Raw genomic sequence first — 22,505 nt, 5'->3', positions numbered from 1 at the left:
TCTCAAATTGTGGCTCCACATGTCTTCTTTCTATTCTTACTATATATCACTATCCCTTCTGCCTCTTTTGTGCTTATTGATACCTAAAGGTCTTCCTTCAGATTCTCAGCACTTGGCTCAAATATCATCTCCTTGGTAAAGATCCTTTGCTTAGCAAGCAAACTAAAGTAGTTGCCTTGACATACTTTTTTTGGACCTAACGGTTTCTATTTTGTTAGGCCTTTTTATAAACTTTATTGCATTAATTAGCTGAAATTGCCTTGCTTTATTATTGGTTTACTCCTTAAACCATAGACTCTGTCACTAGACAGACTGGTCTTCAGTCGTCTCTGTCTTAATGTATCAGGCAGGGTTCTCTAGAGAAGCAGAACCAATAGAAGATATATCTAGAATGAGATTTATTTAAGCAATTGGCTCATATGCAGTTCTGGAGTCTGTAAAGTCCTAGTCTGCTGTCTGCAAGCTGGAGACCCAGGAAAGCTGGTGGTGTAGTTCCAAGTTCTGAGAAGTGGAGAGCTTATAATATAGATTCGAGTGTGAATCTGAAGGCTTAAGAGCCAGCTCAAGCAGTCAGGTAAACAGAGAATTCAACTTTCCTCCACCCTTTTGTTCTATTCAGGCCCTCAATGGATTGGATAATGTTTACATACATTGGGGAGGGGCTTCTGCTTTCCTCAGTTCAAAAATTCAAATGCTAAAATCTTCCAGAAAACCCTCACAGACACACCCAGAAATAATGTTTAACCAGATATCTGGACATCTGTGGCCTAGTCAAGTTGACATATAAAATTGACTAGCACACTCAGTTACCTCATAAGATTATTGTCATAAAGATTAAATTGTTTAATATACGAAAAACACTTAAATCAGTTTCATGTCCATAGTAGCAATATGCTACCTGGTGTTATTAATATCATTATTATTATGTTAGTGGTTTTGTCTGCCATCTTCACTTCTGTATCCTAACCTCCAAAAGTAATACTTAGAACATGGTATGTGTTCATTGAATGTGTGTTGAGTGAATTAAAATGACTTACCATTTTAATAAGAATAAATTTCTTATATAAAATAATGGAACCTAAATATTTCTACATATGAAGTGTTTATCATGTTGTATTATACTTTACCAGTGAAAATAGTTGATTTTGGTAGTGTACCTGTTACATTTATTTTTAAAAAAATATATATGTATATATTTTCCATGATGCTTTTAAAGGTTAAAATATGAATATTAGTTACATTATGCAAGCATATTTTCATATTTGAGAAAGAGAGACTTTTTTTTTTTTTTTTTTTTGAGACAGAGTCTCACTCTGTTGCCCAGGCTAGAGTGCTGTGGCGTCAGCCTAGCTCACAGCAACCTCAAACTCCTGGGCTCAAGCAATCCTACTGCCTCAGCCTCCCAAGTTGCTGGGACTACAGGCATGCGCCACCATGCCTGGCTAATTTTTTCTATATATTTTTAGTTGTCCAGCTAATTTCTTTCTATTTTTTAGTAGAGACAGGGTCTTGCTCTTGATCAGGCTGGTTTCAAATTCCTGAGCTCAAACGATCTGCCCACCTTGGCCTCCCAGAGTGCTATGATTACAGATGTGAGCCACCGCACCTGGCCAAGAGACCATTTTTCAAAAGAAAAATTGGTGTTACTATTTTTAAGAAAGTCTGGTATAAACATACTGGTTTGCAGGTGAAATTGTTTGCATTTTAAATGAGTTTTTTTTTTTTTTTAATTTCTAACTTTTCACATTTTTTTTCCCAAAATGAAATATACCCTGAATATTTCCTTTGTCTAGAAAGGAAGCTTTTGAACACATTTTTTATTGATATGTTTTGCTTTACAGGTCTACTTCCCCAGCAGGACAGCATCATTCTCCTATATCTTCTAGGCATCACTCATCTTCCTCACAATCAGGATCATCTATTCAAAGACATTCTCCTTCACCTCGTCGAAAAAGAACTCCTTCACCGTCTTATCAGCGGACACTAACTCCACCTTTACGACGCTCTGCTTCTCCTTATCCTTCACATTCTTTGTCTTCTCCTCAGAGAAAGCAAAGTCCTCCAAGGCATCGCTCCCCAATGCGAGAGAAAGGGAGACATGATCATGAACGAAGTTCACAGTCTCATGATCGGCGTCATGAAAGGAGGGAAGGTAGACACTGTACTCTAACGTGATTTTTTTTTTTTTAGAGTTCTTTTGCTTAAATAGATATTTTCTTTATTTAAAAATTGGACATCCAGATTTATTGCTATAATAACAGATGGAGGGAGGCCTATGCCATAGTAAGTCTTCTGTAACACAGACTAGAGTTTTTGAGGTCAATAGGAGATGCTTGAGGGAATGTAAGCTATTAAGTATACATAAGAGGGCATTTACAGGTTTGGTAAGTTGGTGCTTTCTTTAGCTGAGATGTTTTACTGAGTATAGTAGTGTAAAGTTCTAGAAATTTTTGGTCATCTGATTGTTACAGTGTCCTTTTCAATCGCTTAGTTAATATCTTTAAAAATGCAAGGAGATGAAGGAAAGAAAAGCAGCAAATCAGGGAGCACAGTTTTAAAGCATCAGAAGTATTTTGATAAAGTGATGAGGACTGGGGTAAACTTTCACACGGTCAGTACAAACCAAGTCATCAAAATTCTAAGTCTAACTCATAATAAGGAAGTAAGCAGAGCAGTTTTCCTTTTAGGATCCCTAAGAATTAAGTTGACTTTGGATTTACTATCCCTATACAAGCTGAGATGCTGTTGTTACTTGGCAATAAAGCCTAATAGCTCTCATCTCTTTCTGTACTTCTTGTCTAAGTTTCTTGTCATTGTCAATTTAACTTAGCAGGTCTTTGTTCCAACTTCTCCTAAGATAGTTTTTGAACATATTACTCAGGAAATACTTGCTTACTTGCAACAACATTTCTGTTTAATATGCATTTTAAATGCCTCTCTGAGTATAGTATAGCAGTCACCTATGAAACACGTTGAACTTAATTTCTTCCTGTCAATGGTGCAAACAATAATTGTTTGATTCAAGAAAGTGGTGGACACATAGGTAGGGACCAGAGAAAGCACCTGTTTTATAGAATTATTTTTGTGTACATGATTTTGGAACCATATCAGCACAACAGTGTTTATGGGACATTGGGAAGATGGGAAAATCCTCTTATACTGTACCTATATCTATTAATTTTAATAAGATACTTAACAAGTTGAATTGATCAGGAATCAAACATTTAATGATTACTTACTGAATGAAAACTCTATTGTTATTAAACATACTAATGAAGGGAAAATAATATGCAGTGGAGTCTCATATGTTACAGAAAGAATCCTTTCAATAACAAACCATATGTTCTTTGTAAGGAAGGTGTTTCTTTAACCTTCCATAGAAGGTTTTTGTTCCCCTCTATTTAGAAGTCATTTTCTGAAATAAGGATAGTTTCAGTAGAAAGATGAGGTAGGTAAAAAACAAAATATAATAACTAGATGTATTTGTAAAGATAGATGGGGGCATGATGAAAAAAAATCTGTTACTAACTGAATACCTTTTCAGGCACAGTTAGTATTAGAGGAAGAGTAGAAGTGATATGCACAGAAAGGGTTGGAGATATGTCAGATCCTTGCCTCTTTCTTCAGTCCTTACATAGCATTTATGGATATAGGTATATGGACAAAGGAATTGGCAGGGGAGATAGGTCATTGATGTGAAGGTCTAGGGCCCTTGTGGACACAAAGTGTTTGGGTCCTTGAAAAAGTCCATGGGCCAACCACGGGGGGGGGGTGGTGCAAAGAGAAAAGGAGGTACAATGTTTTATTAGGCATAAGACTACCACAGTTGTTAAAGTAGTCTCAGATTGGGGCAATTCCAGATTGTAAGAGCAATTTGTAGGAGAATTCAATCAAAGGGTCAGGGTTTATTCTTTGGGGTTCTCTTGTTAATTTTTTGGCTTCATGTCATATTTATGTTATAATTAATTTATGCCTTCTCTAGGCATATCTAAAGAGTGGTTTCTGATCTTTGCAAATTCCAATGAAATATGAGGTTGACTCAGCCATCTAAGCTTTGGGCCTTTATTTTTTTAGTATATCAAATGACAATTCTGGTTTAATCAGTGAGGGTCATTCCAGCTTTTTAAAAAATGAAATTATTTATTTTTCTGTGATATGTTAGAGAAGCTTTTTTAAAAAAAGAAGAAAGTAGTGAGGTCTCACTATTTCCCAGACTGAACTCCAACTGCTGGGCTCAAGCAATCCTCCTCCCTCAGCCTCTTGAGTAGCTGGCAATACAATTATACACTCAATGCTTTAAGTAGAGAAAGCTTTAGAGACTGTTGAACACATGAGTGTGTTTACCATTAAACAGCTCAGGATAAAAGAAAATTGAATATCAGTATCTCTTAGCCAGCCAGCTTACTAACTACAGGTTACTCTCAAGAACTTAAGTACATTTGATGTGGTCACATATGGTCTGGTCTAGCCTAGTCTAATGCTTGGTAGAGTGATTAGTCACTGTGTGCCTCTAGATCTAAAAGTGATTTCTAAAAAATAGGCTATCAGTGATGTGAGATCAGCTTATTTGTTTCACTTGTTTAGGATCTATAAGTATGAGTGAGTTAAAACACAGGAATTTCATATTCAAAGTTTATCCAATCAAGAAGAACATAGTTATCAAGTGTTAATAAAATTATTTTAGCTTATGGATAGTTTTAATTTTATTTGCCCATGTTTTCTCCTTTTTTCCCCCTGCAAAGAACATGAAGTACCATTGTATTAAAAATCTAAAAGCTCTATACTAAATATATTGTCTAGTTTCCTGAAACTTTATAAAAGAAATTACAGTTAATTTCCAAAATTGCATTACAGAGACTAGAGGCAAACGGGATAGAGAAAAGGATACAAGAGAAGAACGAGAGTATGAACAGGATCAGAGCTCTTCTAGAGACCACAGAGATGACAGAGAACCTCGAGATGGTCGGGATCGGAGAGACACCAGAGATACTAGAGACCGAAGGGAATTAAGAGACTCCAGAGACATTCGGGACTCCAGGGAGATGAGGGATTATAGCAGAGATACCAAAGAGAGCCGTGATCCCAGAGATTCTCGGTCCACTCGTGATGTCCATGACTACAGGGATCGTGACAGTCGAGATACTCATCGAAAGGAGGATATGTATCTGGAAGAATCCCGTAGTTATGGCAGAAACCATTTGAGAGAAGAAAGTTCTCGGACTGAAATAAGAAATGATTCAAGAAATGAGTCTCGAAGTGAAATTAGAAATGACCGGATGGGCAGAAGTAGGGGGAGAGGTCCTGAGATCCCTGAAAAGGGTAAGGTTTTTGATTTGTCAGTAAACTGTATCTTGTATGCTCATATGGGAAGTATTAAGTCTCCTAAGATATTTTTTCTAAATATATTATTTCTTAAATTCAGTATCATCGTTTTGTCAAAGTAATTTTCAGTTAGTTGAGTTTGTGATCTTCCCTATAAATTCCTGATCAGTATTACTAAAGTAGCAAAAGATAAATAGGGTCTGACCTAGAGTCCCCGGTTGAATTTTATACAGTCATGCCTACCATCTTCATTAGTGTGGAACACCAAGAAAATTCCTGTTATGCAAAAAAAATAGAATCATAAGGAAGTAATTGCTAATAAATAGGTGTATGTGTGATAAAATGATCATTAAAGTAGAATTAAAATGGTGAGTTTTCAAAATTGTTGGTGTCAGAAATAACTGATTTGTATATTCTTTAGTATTTGTATTTGCTTCAAACCATTATATATCAGTTATCTGGAGCCATTTTTCTTTTTTTCCAGTAAAAAGCATTTGCCATCACCCCAAATGTCTTAAATTTATTTATGACTGGCTACAAACTGCTAGAACTTAATTAACTTGGACCTCCCTTTTCCTCCACCCCCTTTTCCCTTCCCGCAACACTGCTGCAGAACTCTGATGAGTCTTATTCTTCCATTGGTCTGTTGGTCAATCTCTGATCAGTATTACAGCTTCACATTTACGTGTTGAAGGTCCTTTAACTTCTTCGGAGTTTTCTTGGCTTTTCTTGACCCTATAATTTTTCATATAAATTTTAGAAAACAGTTTTTAATTTCAGGAAAAACTATTGGATTTGGGTTTTCAGTGCATTAAGTTTATTGATTTATTGTTTTTCCCATAAGATTTTAGAGACATTTTATTCCTGAGTACCCTCTCTTTTTGTGTTTCCATTGTAAATGGTAATTTTAAAATTGTTTTATGTTAAAAATTTTTTTTTTGATTGTGTATTCACATGGTTCAGAATTTCAAAGGTACAAAATGATGTTTAGTGAAAAGCCTCCCTTCTACCTCTGACCACTCTTTTGCCAGTTTTGTATGTATTCTTCTCAGAAACATTTTACACAAGCAAATATGTGTATCCATTTGTTTTCCCCTCTGGTTTTAAAAAAATAATTTTTTAAAAAACTATATACTGTTTTATATCCTACTGTTTTCACTTAATAAAAATATTTTGGAGATCATTCTGTATCATTCAGTGTGGTAAACAACTGCTTCCTTCTTTTGGCACACAGTGTCTATTATGGAATCTATACAATAAAGTTAGTAAGTCCTGCATTGATGGATGTTTAGGTTTTCCAATTTTTTTCTCTTTCAAACAGTGCTTTTAGTGAATAACTGTGTGCATGTGCCACTAAATGGTGTCTTTTAAAACATTACATTTTGTAATGCTTTGTTGGTACATGGAAATGATAATTGATATTTGTAAATTAATCTTGTATTTAAATGACGTTGCTATATTTTCTTAATAGATCTAATTAGATTCTCTTAACCATTGTGTCCAGGAACAGACTGATTTGACTATTCTTTTCTGATTATTCTTTATTTTCTCTTGATAACCTGCTGAGAATCTTCATCAATACAATGTTGAATACAACTGGAATGGGCTTCTTTGCTTTGTTTCAGATTTTAAATGATTGTTGCTGGCTTTTCATTATTAAGTGTGGTGTTTGTAGATTTTTTGCAGATGGTTTTTATTGTGTTGAAGATTCTCCTAATTTTCTCAATTTAGCTAACAGTTTTTATTACTATTGTTTTTTCTCTGTCTTGAGAAGATCATATAGTTTGTTTCTGTTACCTTGTTATTTATGTTAATATATTTTTAAAATTTAGAACTATCCTTGCATTCCTGAAATAAATACAGTTTTGTCATTTTCTGGAGTTCTAGAATAGGCTTGTTACGATTTAATTTTGAATTAAGCATTTGTGTTTTTGAGATTGGCATATAATCAGTGGTATAATGGTAAATGTTTAACAACTGACTCGTCAGGAAAACATTCCTGATTTTTAGCTTTGCCAATTTCCATGATATAAATAACTCAAATAACTTTGAACCACTAACATGATATTACTCAGTGTGGAATTGGAGAAAGAAGCCTACAGTTGGCTCTTAATGAACCAATATGAACCAGTTCTAGCATTCTACTGCATTGTTTTCATTTTTTATATTGTCCTTCTTTAGGAATCATTGTTATAATAGCCACATAAAATGTGTTGCTTCTTTTTTTCTCTTCTCTGAAATAATTTATATATGATTGGTTAGCTATTCTTTGAAAGTTTGATAACATTTATCTGATGGTTAGAGCTTTTACTACCAAATGAGTTTCTCTAATGGTTATAGATTTGTGTAGATTTTCTGTTTCTTTTTGAAGCAGTTCTAGTAAATTATATTTTCGCAAATTTTTATTTTCAAATATTTGATAAAAAGATATTACTAAATTTCTTTTGTAAATATCTCTGTTGTACCTGTAGTTATATTCCTTTATTTTTTCTTGATCAGTCTTGCCAGAGGGTTGTCCGTTTTGTGTCTTTTCAAAGACCTAATCTTTTGTTTATATTCTTTTGTATCTCTTGGTCTATTTTCGTTAATTTCTGCCCATATATATATTTTTTGACATATGTAGTATTTATATTAGTACTCATCCTAAACGCTTTGTAAATTTTAATATGATTTCTTCTTTGACTTGTGAGATTTAGAGAAATAGGATTTTAAATTTCCAGTTATGCTTTTTATAATATGCCCCTCCCCCCCCCGCCATTTTAATCGTCAGAATACCCTGTTCAATGTCAGTTTTTTGATATGTGTATTTGTTAAAGCTTATTTTGTGGCTTGGTCTGTATTTATAAATGTTATTCATGTGGTTTCAAGAGGGTGTTTTTTAATGGTTGGATGCAAAGTGCTTCTCTAAGGTCAAATTTGTTAACTGTACTTTCAAATCTACATCTGATAATTTTCAGTCTGCTCATTCTGTCATTACAGAGAGGTGAGTGAAATTTTTCACTATCACTGTAGAATTTGTGGACTTGTTCATTTCTTCTTGTAGTTTGATTGCTCGTTATTTGAATATTTTGAAGTTTTGCTCTTAGGGACACATAAGCTGAGTTATTTATTCATTTTATCATTATAGAATGATCCTCTTTATCCCTGATACAGGTTGAGCATCCCTAATTCAAAAATCCAAAATCTGAAATGCTCCAAAATCTGAATTGACACTCAAAAGATAGGCTTATTGGAACATTTCAGATTTTGGGTTTCAGATTAGTGATGCTGAACCAGTATGATGCAAGTATTTCAGAATTTTAAAAAAGAAGTCCAGAATTCAAAACACTTCTGGTCCCAAGCATTTCAGAAAATGGATATTCAACTGCCTATGTTTTGTCTTGAAGATTATTTTGCTCACAGCTGTCTTTTGGTTAGTATTTGTTTGGTATATCTTTTTCCATCATTTCAACTTTTCTGTGTCATTTTGTTTTAAATGTGACTCTAAGCAACATATAGTTATTAGATATATGTTAAATTTAATTGTACCTTCCTTGATTCTTAAATTTTCTTTCAAATTTTTTATCTCTTTATCTCTGTTTTCCCATCTGAGGTCACATCCTCAGATTTCTAGTTTACTGCTTTTTTCTTAGCTGCATCTCATCTGATGTTTAATCCTACATTCTTAGATGTTATATGTGGCCCTCTTTTCGTCTTTGAAAATGTTTTAAATTTTTTCTTCTTGGTCTCTAATAATTATAGTATTCTTCACAGATATTTTGATCATTAAAATACCCTATTATAGTATTTAGAATTATGCTATAATTCTTTGAAGGCTCAAATCTTATTACATTTATGTTCTTTTTGTTTTTGTTTGATTTTTAAATCTTGGGGAAGTGCCTTCTGATTCTCAGTTTGGGAGGATTTGGGTGAGTTTTTCATATGTTCTTGTAAGTTTGAGTGAACTCATCTTCATCAGGGTTTATCTATGATAATTCTATGAGGTTGAAGGCAGGGCCCTTCAGAGTTTCTATCTTTGTCTCTGCCACATATTCCTAGGTTATCACAGCCACTATACTACTTCTTGTTTCTTACCCCTAACCTCCTCCCCTCAAAGTTCAAAATTTTGCTTTTATTTTGAAGTAATTAGGGATTCACAAGAGATTGCAAAGCAATGTACAGGGAAGCTTTGTGCACCCTTTCTCCAGCTTCCCCAGTGTTAACATCTTATACACCTATAGTGCAGTATCAAAACCAGGAAACTGACATTGGTACATAGAGCTTATTCACATTTCACTAGTTATACATGCACTCAGGTGTGTGTGTCGCTCTGAGCAATTGTGTCACACATGTAGCCCATCTGCACAGTCAGGATATTCAACTGTGATATTCTAAGATTTCCTTGTATTACCCCTTTGTAGCAACACCCATCCCTTCTCCCTATCCCTGACCCCTGGCAACCTCTTATATATTCTCCATCCTATAATTATATTATTTTATGAATGGTTCATAAATGAAATCATGCTATGCGCATCCTGTTGTAATTGGCTTTTTCACCCAGCATAATTCTCTTGGGGTTCATCCAAGTTGTTGCTTGTATCAAGTTTGTTTTTTATTATTGCTGAATAGTAGCTCATGGCATTCACCCATTGAAGACATTTGGGTACTTTCCAGGTTGAGGCTATTACAAATAAAGCTACTATGAACATTTGTTTCCCATATCTGTTAATGAAAAATTTCAGATAGCACTTACTGTTGCCAAAGTACCTTGGTTCTATGTTGGAATGTTTTCACTGTAAACTGTAATTAAAGCATATTTTCATTTTTATGTTTCTGTGAATTAGATATGAAGAAATAGTTTTTTGGGGTGGTAATTTTAATGAATCTTCTTGTTTTATGATTTCATTATATGACTTTTCTATAGGTAGGGAAAACTGAGGCTTAGCTCACTCAAGTCAGTCATTGGACTTGAGTGAACTTGAGTGTTCTAATGCAATGCTTATATTCTTTTCAACAGTGATTATTATTATACTTTGGAATACAAAAAAAAATCTATTAGTGTTTTTTAGGAGAAAAGACTGTGACTGACAATCTGCTGAATAAAGTATATGTGTTAAACATTTGTGTGAATATCCTTTGTTTAGGAAGTCGAGGCACGAGAGGTTCTCAAATTGAGAGTCACAGTAGTAGCAACTATCATGACAGCTGGGAAACTCGAAGTAGCTATCCTGAAAGAGACAGATATCCTGAAAGAGACAACAGAGATCAGGCAAGGGATTCTTCCTTTGAGAGAAGACCTGGAGAGAGAGACCGTCGTGACAACAGAGAGAGAGGTTTGTCAAATGGAATTTTATTAAATGGTGACCAACATTAGTTGGGGGAATTGTTTTTTAAAACAGTTATCAATTCACTTATTAATATGAAATATGTTTTTAAGACCTGTGCTTGATGACACATTTAAAACTGTTTACTCTTATAATCTTCTTTGTTCACTTGGTTTAGGAGGGATTATGTAAATAGCTAGTGACCAGTGCCTACTGGTAACAGAGTACAAGAACTGAGATGCCCTGCTGTGAGTCCCTCATCTTGACCAAATAGCTCACAACCCTTTAAAGAATGTAGATGGCTGGATGCCATCCAGGCAATTCTCATTCAGATAGTACCTAAACCTCATCTAAGTATCCTCTGGCTGTTCACTCATTAGCTATAATGGATAGACTCTTATAAGGACTGCCAAAGAAGAGCAAGAAGAAAACGATGATAGGGCTGGGAATTGTTTGGAGAAATATTTTGTTTATGTTCATTCCATCCTGAGAATATATAATATTTGCTTTAATTAATTTTATATATGTCTTAAGTTAAAACTTTAGTGTTAATTTATTAGATGATCTCTTACAGAAATCAAATTTGAAGCAAGATTACTAGGAAGCACTTAAAGGTTTTTTAAGTACTTTCTTTGGCACGTGCTTATTGTCTGTACATATTAGGGCCTTTAAACACTTAAAGTTTTATGAAGGTCTTAACTTGGCTGATTACTAAAGTAAGGTTCACTATAATGCTGAGATTAATATAGTTTAAAACTTGATGGACCAGAGAATTGAATATTAATGCTTTACTGTGGGGTGAATCAAAGAGGTAATATCGTATCTTGATATGGGCAGTAAGTAATGGGAGGAAAACAAAGTCTCTGAGACGCCAGCTACTTGGGGAAGCATAGATAAGATCAGAGGCAGGAAAGTTGGTTGCGTTGAGTTCATTAAGGTAAGCCCTGATGCATTTGGGTTAAAAGATGTGTAGGATTTCCTCAGTTACAGATAGGGCTGGAGTTTATATGTTCTGTGTTGATACCTGAAATTGTTTTATCCTTGGCACTTTGATTTACCTCTCTTTAGTACCAATGTCCTCGTGATGGTTTTTTTTTTTTTATGTCTTACTTTTTCACTTTTTTTCTTTTTTCCTATTTTCATATCCTATGTAGCTCAGGTTTTTTCACCACATGCCTGAATTCAGTAGTAACATTTGGTTTCCATAGTTAGTTCAACCACACATAGTGAGCTTCTGCTAGGTGCCAAGAATTTGGATAGTTGCTTTACATATATTCTGACCTTAATCTTTGCAATATCCCTGTAAGTGTAGGTATGATAAAATAATCCATGTTTTATAGTTTTGGAGATTAGATCTAAGAGAAGTAAGTTTCCAATATTACAGAGAAGTAAGTTCTAGAACTAGAATTCAAACTTAGATCTTCTGAGTACAAGTGCAGTTCTCTATTTTATTTTATTATAACTACTTCAATAAAATATCAGTTGTATGATTGAAATAGAAATATATTTTTGAAGTTAATGATATATTTTACAATTGTTTATTGAGCACCCCATGCCAGGCACTTTGCCAGGTACTTGGGGTACAGTAGTTCCTGCCCTTATAGAACTTAATGAGGGGGGGAAGATAACTCCCCTGCAGGAAAAAAAAAAAAAAAAGATCATTGATTGCTATGAAAGAAACAAAGAAGCAACCCAGATGGAAATTAAAAAAAGAGAGAGGGAGCTGCTTTAGACTGTTCATCAAAAATTTGAGATGATTTTTATGCAGAGGCATAAATGTAAGAGAAAAGGCTAGCTTTGCAAAGATTGAGGGTAAAAGAGGAAAGAGTATGTGCAAATTCCCTGAGATGGCAAATAGCCTAATATTTCCTAGAATTTGAAAGAAGACTAATGTGGCTAGAGAATACTGAGCAATAGGGAAATTGTTATAAGTAGAAGGTAGAGATGTGCCCAGGCACCTTGTCCTGTGCTTGGGGATTTAAATCTTCCCTTTATTTTTTCATAGTCTAAGCACAAAACAGTCTGCCTTCTGTACCCCCGAGTTCTATATCCTCAGATTCAACCAACCACAGATCAAAAATATTTGGAAAAAATAGTAATACAACAAAAAGATATATAAATTTTTAAAAATAGATTATAGCAACTAAATAGCATTTATATTGTATTAGGTATTATAAGTAATATAGAAATAATTTAAAGTATACAGGATGCTATGTATAGGTTATATGCAAATACCACGCCATTTTATTTAAGGGAGTTGAGCATCCTTGGGTTTTGGTATCCTCTGGGTCCTGTAAGCCAGGGATTCCCAATATTTTGGCACCAGTTTCATGGAAGACAATTTTGCCATTGGGGGGAAGTGGTGGTTTCAGGATGATTCAAGTGCATTGCATTTATTGTGCACTTTATTTCTATTATTATTACATTTGTAGTATATAATGAAATAATTATACAACTCACCATAATGCAGAATCAGTGGGAGCCCTGGGGTTGTTTTCCTACAAGTAGATGGTCCCATCTCGGGGTGATGGGAGACAGTGACTGATCTGACAGGAGGTGGAACTCAGGCCATGATGCGAGCTATGAGGAGCAGCTGTAAATACATATGAAGCTTTGCTCATTTGCCCTTTGCCTGCTGCTCACCTCTTGCTGTATGGACCCATCCGTGGCCCAGGGGTTAGGGACCACAGCTGTAAACAGTCCCCCATGGATACAGATAGACAATTGAAGTGCGGTAAATGCCACTACCATATAAAGTTCTGTGAGAAGACAAAGTAGCGAACACAATTCTGAGGAATTCCAAGAAAGCTGCCTAAAGAGGTGACATCTGAATTAGGGCGTGACAGATATACAGGAGTTGATAAGGAATGATGGAAGAAGCACTTTGCAGGGAGAGGGTGCAGCATGTGCAGACACCAGGATTGAAAGAAACAGATGCTTTGGAGTAGTAAAGAATTATGTTAAGAGGTTAGAGTCAGAGGTATGCTAATTGGCAGGGACAGAAAGAAGCTGGGGAAAAGGACTGATGAAAGACTATTGGCCAGCTTGCAAATGACCTAATAAGTCAGGCTAAAAATTATGAATTTAATTGCCTTTCACTGCCTATAAGATAAATTCTTTTAAGCAGCTGGAAGAAGTAGAGTGTTCAACAAAAACCTACTAAGAGTGTAGGAAAAGACTGAAGACAAGGATACCAATCATATTATTATTTTTCTTCAGTTATACTATTGATGACAGTCATCTAAGAAGAGCCGATCAAGGTCTGAGTTAATATTAACTGTAGAGATGGGACAGGAAAAGGAATAGAGAAGTATTTTGGAAGTGAAGTTGATGAGACTTAAATAACTCAGAGATTGCCAGCTTTCATGAATTGCTGTGTCACTCATTAAGATAAGAAATATGTGAAGAGAAGCACATCTTTGAATAACACATTTTAGAGGAAAGATAGGGAAAATAGTTTAGACATTAAAGTGATAGTCTTATATCCTTTCCATTTTCCTTTGAAGTAAGAAGCATTGTCATTTTGGTTGGGAAAATAAAGGTTTTATCTGCCAAAAAGGAATGTCTGAGTAATAATCAATTCCCTGATATATCTATAATCAGAAATTTCAAGTATGAGTTGCTGTAAGTTGCAGTATTGAATTTGTTTCAGGTTATTTTCTAATCATTGTGATGTTGGTATGACCCCTCAAACTAGGAATTTAGATAATCTAAAACATGGATAGATAGCATTCTAAGAATCCAAAATGTGATATAATAGAACCATTTTAAATTTAAATTGGTTTCAGCAAAAATAAAAGGATTTAAGAAAACTGACTTCTAATGCTAATATCCTAATGCATGTACCATTTCTGTGACTTTGGCAAGTGAGCTTGGGACCATAATTTTTGTGTTTTTAAGAAGAAAGGGGGAGAAAGGACTATATGGGGTTTTGTTTGGTTCAGCTTTAAAATTCTTGTAATTTTGTATCTGGATCTATAACTTCTAACTAGTAAATATGGATTATTCTTGTCTTTTTCATCAGTGATAAGGAAGGAAAATTTAAATTACTATATTGAACCCTTTCCTAGAAATATACTAAAATTATTCTTATTAAGTTGATACTAGATATTCCACTTACCAACCTTTGGGCCATATTGTAGTATGATCTTTATCAACTAGCCAGTAGACATTATATGGTATGAAAATAGAAACATCACAGAAGACTAGATTATACCACAGCAGTCGCTTTTAAAAATGGCTATCTCTTCGGGAAAGTTCATGCCATCCTCTCATAAATTTTTTGATCCCAGACTAATTTTCTGCTCAACTGGGTATTTGGGCAGCATGTATTCATTTTCTCTGTTTATGTGATTCTTGTGTAGATTGAAAAAATATATATTATATGTGATGAGATTATCAGTTAATATTTTAAGAAAACAGCTCTTCATTTGACTAATCACTTATGATTAAGTGAAACTTTTAATTTATTTATTAATTATAAATATATAACTAATATGAAATACTTTTTTATATTTGATTATTTCAAGATTGCTAGACAGTACCCTTAATATTCTAGTTTATGATAAGAGATTGATATTGCAGCAACAAATTTTGACATATGTTTTGTTCTACTATATTTTTCTCACATAATAGCTGCACTTTGATGTGTATATATTTTGGCCTGAAATTAGAGGTGTGACTTACAAGGGAAATTTTTTTTTCCTTCAGCTTCTATGTTCTACACCTCCTGCTGCCCCTATCCTTTGCCACCAGTGTTCTCAGGTCCTGCTGGGGGGACAGAGAAGATCAGAGGTGAAGGGTAGAGATGGCAGAAAGTGGGGTTGGAGCAGTGGGCTGGAGGTAGGGTAGGGAGCATGCAGAGAAAGATCAAAGGTGGATCAGCGGGAGGGGAGAGGGGGTTTGATGGGGAGTAGAAAACATGCTAGTTAGAGGGTAAATAAAAATTATCTTTTAAAAATATATTTTTAAAAGGTCTAGTGGTGATGGTTATTTATATGATTAAATTAAAAGTAAATATAGTGCCTGATTAATAATTGGTTGCCAGTGTGATCCTATACACAGATAAAATTTAAGATTTGCCATGCTGTCTTACCAATAGGTTATCTGTCAAATTAATCACTGACAAAACTTGATTTTCATTGTAGATCAAAGACCAAGCTCACCAATTCGACATCAGGGAAGGAATGACGAGCTTGAGCGTGATGAAAGAAGAGAGGAACGAAGAGTAGACAGAGTGGATGATAGAAGAGATGAAAGGGCTAGAGACAGAGATCGGGAACGAGAGAGAGACAGGGAGCGGGAGAGAGAGAGGGAACGGGAACGGGATCGGGAAAGAGAAAAAGAAAGAGAACTAGAAAGAGAGCGTGCTAGGGAACGGGAGAGAGAAAGAGAAAGAGAAAAAGAGAGAGACCGTGAAAGAGATAGAGATCGTGACCATGATCGAGAGCGGGAAAGAGAGAGGGAACGAGACAGGGAGAAAGAGCGGGAGCGAGAGAGAGAAGAAAGGGAGAGAGAGAGAGAACGAGAACGGGAGAGAGAAAGAGAGCGAGAACGGGAGCGAGAAAGAGCCAGAGAAAGGGATAAAGAACGAGAACGTCAAAGGGATTGGGAAGACAAAGACAAAGGACGAGATGACCGCAGAGAAAAGCGAGAAGATATCCGAGAAGATAGAAATCCAAGAGATGGACATGATGAGAGAAAATCAAAGTAAGAAGTTTTGAATCAGCTTTAAAAAGTTACATTTCAGTAAAGAATTCAAAAGTTTCATTTAGTGTTTTTCAGTGTGCCTCTTAATTTCATGTTAATTATTTTCACTTTCTACATTTTGCTGTATTTCAAATTTATATATGTGTTGTTTAAAGTCTTTTTAATTGTCTATTCTATTTTTTGTATCCAGGAGCTATAATTAATCCTTCTTGTTTACTATGCATTTTTGATGGCACATGGGGTTGACTTGGCTGCTGCAGACTTTTTTTAAAACAGAAATCAGTGGACTGTGTCTCATCACATCCCCTTTATAACTAGATAATGGTGTTGCCTAGTCTCCAGGAGATATTGCCTGTGCCATTCCTGATAATCTTTCATGAGTTGTGTGTGCTTGTAAGTATGGAGTCACCACCGCCAGGCTATAGGAAACATTCACAATGACGTAGAGCTGAGTGAATCTCTGTAACCACTGCATGGCTAGAAGAAGCTGGGAGAAAAGAAAATGTCCCTCTTGTGCTGTGGAGTTATAGTAATATATTGGGGTCAAAAGATGTGTTCTTGGCATCTCATATAATAAATTTGGAGCATTTCTGGTACCAAACATTTTGGATAAAAGATGCTCAACCTTTATTTTTTAATGCTTCCGATCTCTGCTTATAATAGCAAAAGTTTTTTGGTTTTTCATGGCTAGACAATCTAAGAGTTGACAATGAACACAGAAACTTGAGTTGAATAGCTCCATAACAAAAACTCATTATGAGATTAATATCTTGTCTTGCTCTTTCTTTCATTACTTGTATTGTCATCTCAGTAGTTGAATTTATCCAACACTTTTTTAAACTGCTGTTACATATAAGGTTTGCTGAATTGCCGTGGTATTTATTTTACTCTAATTTTGTTTCCTTAAATATTTCATTGAAAGAACTTTACTTTTTCTCATGTTTTAAATCTTCACTTTATGTAGTATATCAATTATCTCTTAATGTGTAACAAACTACCCCAAAAGTTAGTAGTTTAAAACAACCACCGTTTATTTGCTCATGATTCTGTGGACTAGTGATTTTGCCTGGGCTCAATAGAATGGTTCTTCTGCTGGTCTCGCTTGAAATAACTCGTGTCTACAGTCAGTCTGACAGTGCAGTTGGGCCTAGATGGTGCAAGATGGTCTTACTCACATTTCTATCAATTAGAGCATCTTATTTCTCTTCTGCATGACCTCCTGGCCTCCACTAGTCTAAACTCTTCGTTTGCATGTAATGGTAAAAACATAAGAAGGCAGAAGAAGAAACTGCAAGGCTTCTTGAGTCTTTTTCAAATTTGCAGTGTCACTTTTACCACATTCTCTTATCATAGCAAGTGGCTAGGCCAGTCCAGATTCAAAGACTGGAGAAAACACACTGTTTATGGGAGGAGCTTTGGATAAGAAGGTACACAAGCTTGAGAGGCCTATGAGTCATCATACTATACCTGGGACCATCTCCTTGTCCACATAGTTGCTCATCTATATAAAAGAGCTGTCCAGGAGATACATGTGCAATATGTTTCTAATTTTTGACCATAGTGCTTACAAACAAACAATATTCCTTAAAAAAAAAAAAGGTAGTCAAAATTTAATAAAAATACAGGAAAACACTGGAGTAATTTAAGTACCCAAAAGATATGAATCACTATTCATTTAAAGCTCAACTAAGAAATAAGAAATACAATGAACATATGAATTATTGTATTAATCTGTCACCAAGCAAGTGATTTAGTTCTAAGAGGGGGAAAGAAACAGTACACCCGAACCACAACATGCCTGGCACTGAACTTATGGCATAAGTTATTTATTCCTCACTGCAGTTTTATGAGATGGACTATCATCTCCCTCACCCCCATTTTCATATGAGAAACAAAGGTTCAGTGACTTCAAGGAACTTGTTTAAAGTTGCATAATAAGTAATGTAGCTGTAAGTTGAACTCATACCTTTTGGACTCCAGAGCCAATAGTAAATTTTCTCATGTGGCTTCCCAGCATAAGGCATTTTTATATCATAAGAATGTAAAATTGATGAATACTTGTATTAGAGGGTACATTGTTATATTGGTTTCTCTGCTGCATATTACCACCTTGCAATATTTAAATCTGGAAATTTTTGAATTGAGTGATTCTACATATATAATGAAGAAAGGAAGAAATGTTGCCATATATTTTAAGTCCACAATTGTAAGTCTTAACAAATGAAGTAAAGAATTTTTATTAAAGATAGGGAATACCCATTGTATGACACCGTTCTGACAATACTGATTTCTTACAATTACATGTTCTGGATATAGTAAAGAGATACTGATAAAAAACACAGTAAAGAAATCTCTTTTTTTGCCTCCTGGAATTTCATAAATTGCATTTGCTTGCTCAATTTAGGAAGCGCTACAGAAATGAAGGGAGTCCCAGCCCTAGGCAGTCACCGAAGCGTCGGCGTGAACATTCTCCTGATAGTGATGCCTACAACAGTGGGGATGATAAAAGTAAGCAGGGTCTTGTTTTCTGTGTCTCTACATTCATACTCATTTGTAACCATGAGACTGTTCTTTGATCTTAGTAGGAACTGATGAATTAAGATTTTTTTGAAGCTTTCTTGCTCTGCTGCCTCTGAATATCTCCTTTTGTAACTAAAGTATGTGTTAGAAATATAGTCTTTTTATCAGAATAGCACTGTCATTTCCTACTATTTTTAGTAGAGCCGTGTATTTATTTTTACTGATATTATTGCCATTTAAAAAGTTTTAAAATGAAAAGTGAGAGACTGGCTTATTATTATTTATATGTAATGTGCAGTATTTATTAACCTGGTAAAAGTGTGATTGCTTTTATCTTTTATTCAGATGAAAAACACAGACTCTTGAGCCAGGTTGTACGACCTCAAGAGTCTCGTTCTCTTAGTCCATCACACCTCACAGAAGACAGGCAAGGTAGGTGGAAGGAGGAGGATCGGAAACCAGAGAGGAAAGAGGGTTCAAGGCGCTATGAAGAACAAGAACTCAAAGAGAAAGTTTCTTCTTTAGATAAACAGAAAGAACAGATGGAAATCATGGAAAGCTCAAGAACACGTGCACAGGACATTATAGGACACCACCAGTCTGAAGATCGAGATTTATCTGATCGAACTCATGATGAAAACAAGAAAAAAGCAAAAATTCAAAAGAAACCTATTAAGAAAAAGAAAGAGGATGATGTTGTAATAGAGAGGTGTAGCACAGAGATACCATCTGAAGATGGTCAAGTGTTTTCACCCAAAAAAGGACAGAAGAAGAAAAGTGTTGAAAAGAAACGTAAAAGATCTAAAGGTGATTCTGATATTTCTGATGAAGAAGCAACCCAGCAAAGTAAGAAAAAAAGAGGCCCACGGACTCCCCCTATAACAACCAAAGAGGAATTAGTTGAAATGTCAAATGATAAAGATGGCTCTCTAGAGGATACCCTGAAAAAAGAAGATATAGCATTTAGTGACTGGTCTGATGAGGATGTGCCTGACCGCACAGAGGTTGTGGAATCGGAGCATGCTGCCAGCGCCGCTACTCCTGGTAGCACCCCTTCTCCTCTGTCGTCTCTTCTTCCTCCTCCACCTCCTGTGGCTACTGCCACCACTACGACTGCTCCTGCTACTCATGCCACTGCTGCTACTGCTACCACCTCCTTCAACACATCTGCCACCATTTCCACCTCTGCCACCCCCACCAGTACCGCCAGTACTACTTTTGCCAGTGAAGACTCACATAGAAAATGCCACAGAACACGAGTGGAAAAAGTAGAGGCACCTCATGTTACTATAGAAGATGCACCACATCGCAAGCCAGTGGATCAAAAGAGGAGTAGCAGCCTTGGGAGCAATCGGAGTAATCGTAGTCATACATCTGGCCGTCTACGCTCCCCGTCCAATGATTCTGCCCATCGAAGTGGGGATGATCAAAGTGCTCGAAAGAGAGTACTACACAGTGGCTCGAGGGACAGAGAAAAAACAAAAAGCCTGGAAATCACTGGAGAGAGAAAATCTAGGATTGATCAGTTAAAGCGTGGAGAACCCAGTCGAAGTACTTCTTCAGGTAATAAAATCAAATTGTTATCTAGTCAGTGTTTCCTAGGTTAGTATATTTTATACAAATTATAATTCTAAAGTAATACTAAATTGGTTACTTTCTACACTACCTTAAATTTTATGGAACTTTTAAAAAAAGCTAAGCTGTCCCATTAAAATGTTACCTGTTATCACTTTAATACCAACATTATAATAGAAGTACATTCAGTGGTGTTAATCAGTTTAATATCAGGTTATTACTAGTATATCTTGGTGAAAGGGTTTATGTATTCAAGTCCCTTTTTGATGCCTACAATTTTCCTGCTAGTCTTCCTACAGCCAGTGCTGCCTCTTTTGACCACAGAAAATAAGATAGGGGAATAGAGAGAGATCAACTAATGAAGTAATCAGTTCTGTTAATGCCTAACCATTTTATTATTTATTTCTTTGAAGATATTTTGTGGTTATAGTGGCAGTTAGCACTTTAATTGATAGAGATCAGTTTTTCCTTAAAATGAGATTTTTGGGTATAGAGAAAAATGTATGCGTAGAATATAAAAATACATAGAATATGGGAAAAGATAAATTGTGAGTTTTAAAGGATCCTAAAATGAAGCATTTTTTCTATTTTATCATATTTTAACTCTCTGTATATGGTATATTTATTTTAGATCGCCAGGATTCAAGAAGCCATAGTTCAAGAAGAAGTTCTCCTGAGTCAGATCGACAGGTCCATTCTAGATCTGGGTCATTTGATAGCAGAGAGAGGCTTCAAGAACGAGATCGATATGAGCATGAAAGAGAACGTGAGAGAGAGAGGAGAGACACAAGGCAGAGAGAATGGGACCGAGATGCTGATAAAGACTGGGCACGGAACAGGGATCGAGATAGACTGCGAGAACGAGACAGAGAACGAGACAAAAGGAGAGACTTGGATAGAGAAAGAGAGAGACTAATTCCTGATTCTCTTGAAAGGGACAGGGACAGAGACAGAGACAGAACTTTTGAGAGTTCTCAAATAGAGGCCATGAAACGCAGTGAAGCAAAACTGGAGAGTGAACATGAGCGAGACCTAGAAGGCACTTCCCGAGACTCTGTAGCTTTGGATAAAGAAAGAATAGATAAAGATCTGGGATCTCTGCAGGGATTTGAAGATATAAATAAATGTGAGAGAACTGAGAGTTTGGAAGGTGAGTGCCACACCCCTTTGTTAAACTGATTTATTCCTTTTCAGATTTCATGAGAAAGAACTGTTTTCTTTTGAAAGCTCATCCACTAACAGTCAAAATGACTCCATTCTTTTATAGGGGAAGTAGAATTCATAAGGAAAAGCCTTATGATATTTAAAAAATAACATGTTCCCCTCTGTAGCACCATCAAGGCACATTTGGTTCAAATAACCCTAAATGAAATAAGAGATTGCTTAGATGCAGTGTCTATAGATTAAGTTAAAGAGTAATTGTCATTTCTCTTTCTTACATGTTAAAGTCACAAAAATTGAAATGACATCTTAGTTTGGAGAGGGATTTAAATAACTATTAGTGGTCTCTGTTTTCTAAGGCAGTAGAGAACAAACATATGAAACAGTAACATTGACTGAAACCATTATACTTATTTTCCATGGTTTTCTCCCCCACTATACTGTACTCGTTTGTTAGGGACCATAGCTTTTCATTATCATCAAGACTACAGTAAGGAGACAATAAGTGGCTGATGAATGAAGATATGTTCTGCCTGTACTACATGCCTCCCACATCTTATTCCTTGGTGAATTATAACCTAAGTTAACAGTAGTAATGGCTGCGCTGAGGATTCTCCTGAAATTCCTGTCTCCCTGGGACTGTCTAGTTCTGATTTCAGCATTTACACCATTGTTCTGAATAACCTCTCCATTTCAAGCCTCCAAGAAAGAACCTTCTGAGATACTTAGTATATAAGCAATATGTTGTTATTCTTTTTATTTGCCATATAACGTTATAATATTAGGCCCATAGTAAAATCTGCTTTTAAAAGTGGATCGTTATATCTCTGTTATCTGATTAGATAGATAGATATCTCAGTGTTTCAACTATTATGTATTTTTCCTATTTGACTTGTCAAAAACATTTCTACCTCA

At 35.5% G+C, this 22,505-nt stretch overlaps 1 protein-coding gene across 3 annotated transcripts in view; it reads left to right on the top strand.

Moving 5' to 3' along the window:
- Positions 1 to 22,505, top strand: part of ZC3H13 (zinc finger CCCH-type containing 13) — a 73,827-nt gene that overhangs the window by 37,773 nt on the left and 13,549 nt on the right. For all 3 annotated transcript variants that reach the window (XM_045567263.1, XM_045567264.1, XM_045567262.1), the window contains exons 9-15: positions 1,842 to 2,152; positions 4,855 to 5,319; positions 10,446 to 10,634; positions 15,773 to 16,334; positions 18,739 to 18,842; positions 19,200 to 20,417; positions 21,061 to 21,579. In XM_045567263.1, coding sequence (XP_045423219.1) covers positions 1,842 to 2,152; positions 4,855 to 5,319; positions 10,446 to 10,634; positions 15,773 to 16,334; positions 18,739 to 18,842; positions 19,200 to 20,417; positions 21,061 to 21,579 — 3,368 coding nt within the window. The remainder of the gene's footprint in view (positions 1 to 1,841; positions 2,153 to 4,854; positions 5,320 to 10,445; positions 10,635 to 15,772; positions 16,335 to 18,738; positions 18,843 to 19,199; positions 20,418 to 21,060; positions 21,580 to 22,505) is intronic.

The sequence above is a fragment of the Lemur catta genome, chromosome 13 (genome assembly GCF_020740605.2).
Source record: "Lemur catta isolate mLemCat1 chromosome 13, mLemCat1.pri, whole genome shotgun sequence".
NCBI classification, from domain to species: domain Eukaryota; kingdom Metazoa; phylum Chordata; class Mammalia; order Primates; family Lemuridae; genus Lemur; species Lemur catta.
The sequence above is the reverse complement of the archived record's forward strand: the minus strand, read 5'-3'. Positions and strand labels throughout refer to the sequence as shown.